The sequence below is a fragment of the Bison bison genome, unplaced genomic scaffold, assembly GCF_000754665.1.
Source record: "Bison bison bison isolate TAMUID 2011002044 unplaced genomic scaffold, Bison_UMD1.0 scf7180017864180, whole genome shotgun sequence".
Classification (NCBI taxonomy): Eukaryota; Metazoa; Chordata; class Mammalia; order Artiodactyla; family Bovidae; genus Bison; species Bison bison.
This window is the reverse complement of record NW_011494752.1, coordinates 1843599-1844102: the sequence shown is the minus strand read 5'-3', so window position 1 is coordinate 1844102 and position 504 is coordinate 1843599. Positions and strand designations below refer to the sequence as shown.

Genomic DNA, 504 nt, shown 5'->3' with positions numbered 1-504 from the left:
ATGACCCACTCGTGCTGCTCCCCGTGCTGTCAGCCCATCTGCAGGACCACTTGCTGTGAGTCCAGCTGCTGCAAGCCCTGCTGCCCCCCAACTTGCTGTCAAACCACCTGCTGCAGGACCACCTGCTGCAAACCTACTTGTGTGACCACCTGCTGCCAGCCCAGCTGTTGCAGCAAACCCTGCTGTCAGCCCACCTGCTGTGAGTCCATCTGCTGCCAGCCCTCCTGCCCCCCAACTTGCTATCAAACTAGTGAAACCACCTGCTGTAGGACCACCTGCCGCAAGCCTACTTGTGTGACCACCTGCTGTCAGCCCACCTGCTGTGTGTCCAGCAGCTGTGGACAAACCTTCAGTGGGTCCAGCTGCGGCCAGCCTTGCTGTCAGCCAGCTTGCTGTGCACCTGTGTACTGCCGAAGAATCTGCTACCATGCCACGTGCTGCTGCCTGCCTGGGTGCCAAGACCAGAGCTGTGGATCCAGCTGCTGCCAGCCTTCCTGTTGCTGA

General features: G+C 60.3%; 1 protein-coding gene across 1 annotated transcript; it reads left to right on the top strand.

Moving 5' to 3' along the window:
• LOC104990806 (keratin-associated protein 9-7-like) lies at positions 1-504 on the top strand. The gene is made up of 2 exons (XM_010843124.1): positions 1-218; positions 354-504. The coding sequence occupies exons 1-2, from the start codon at positions 1-3 to the stop codon at positions 502-504; spliced, it is 369 nt and encodes a 122-aa protein (XP_010841426.1).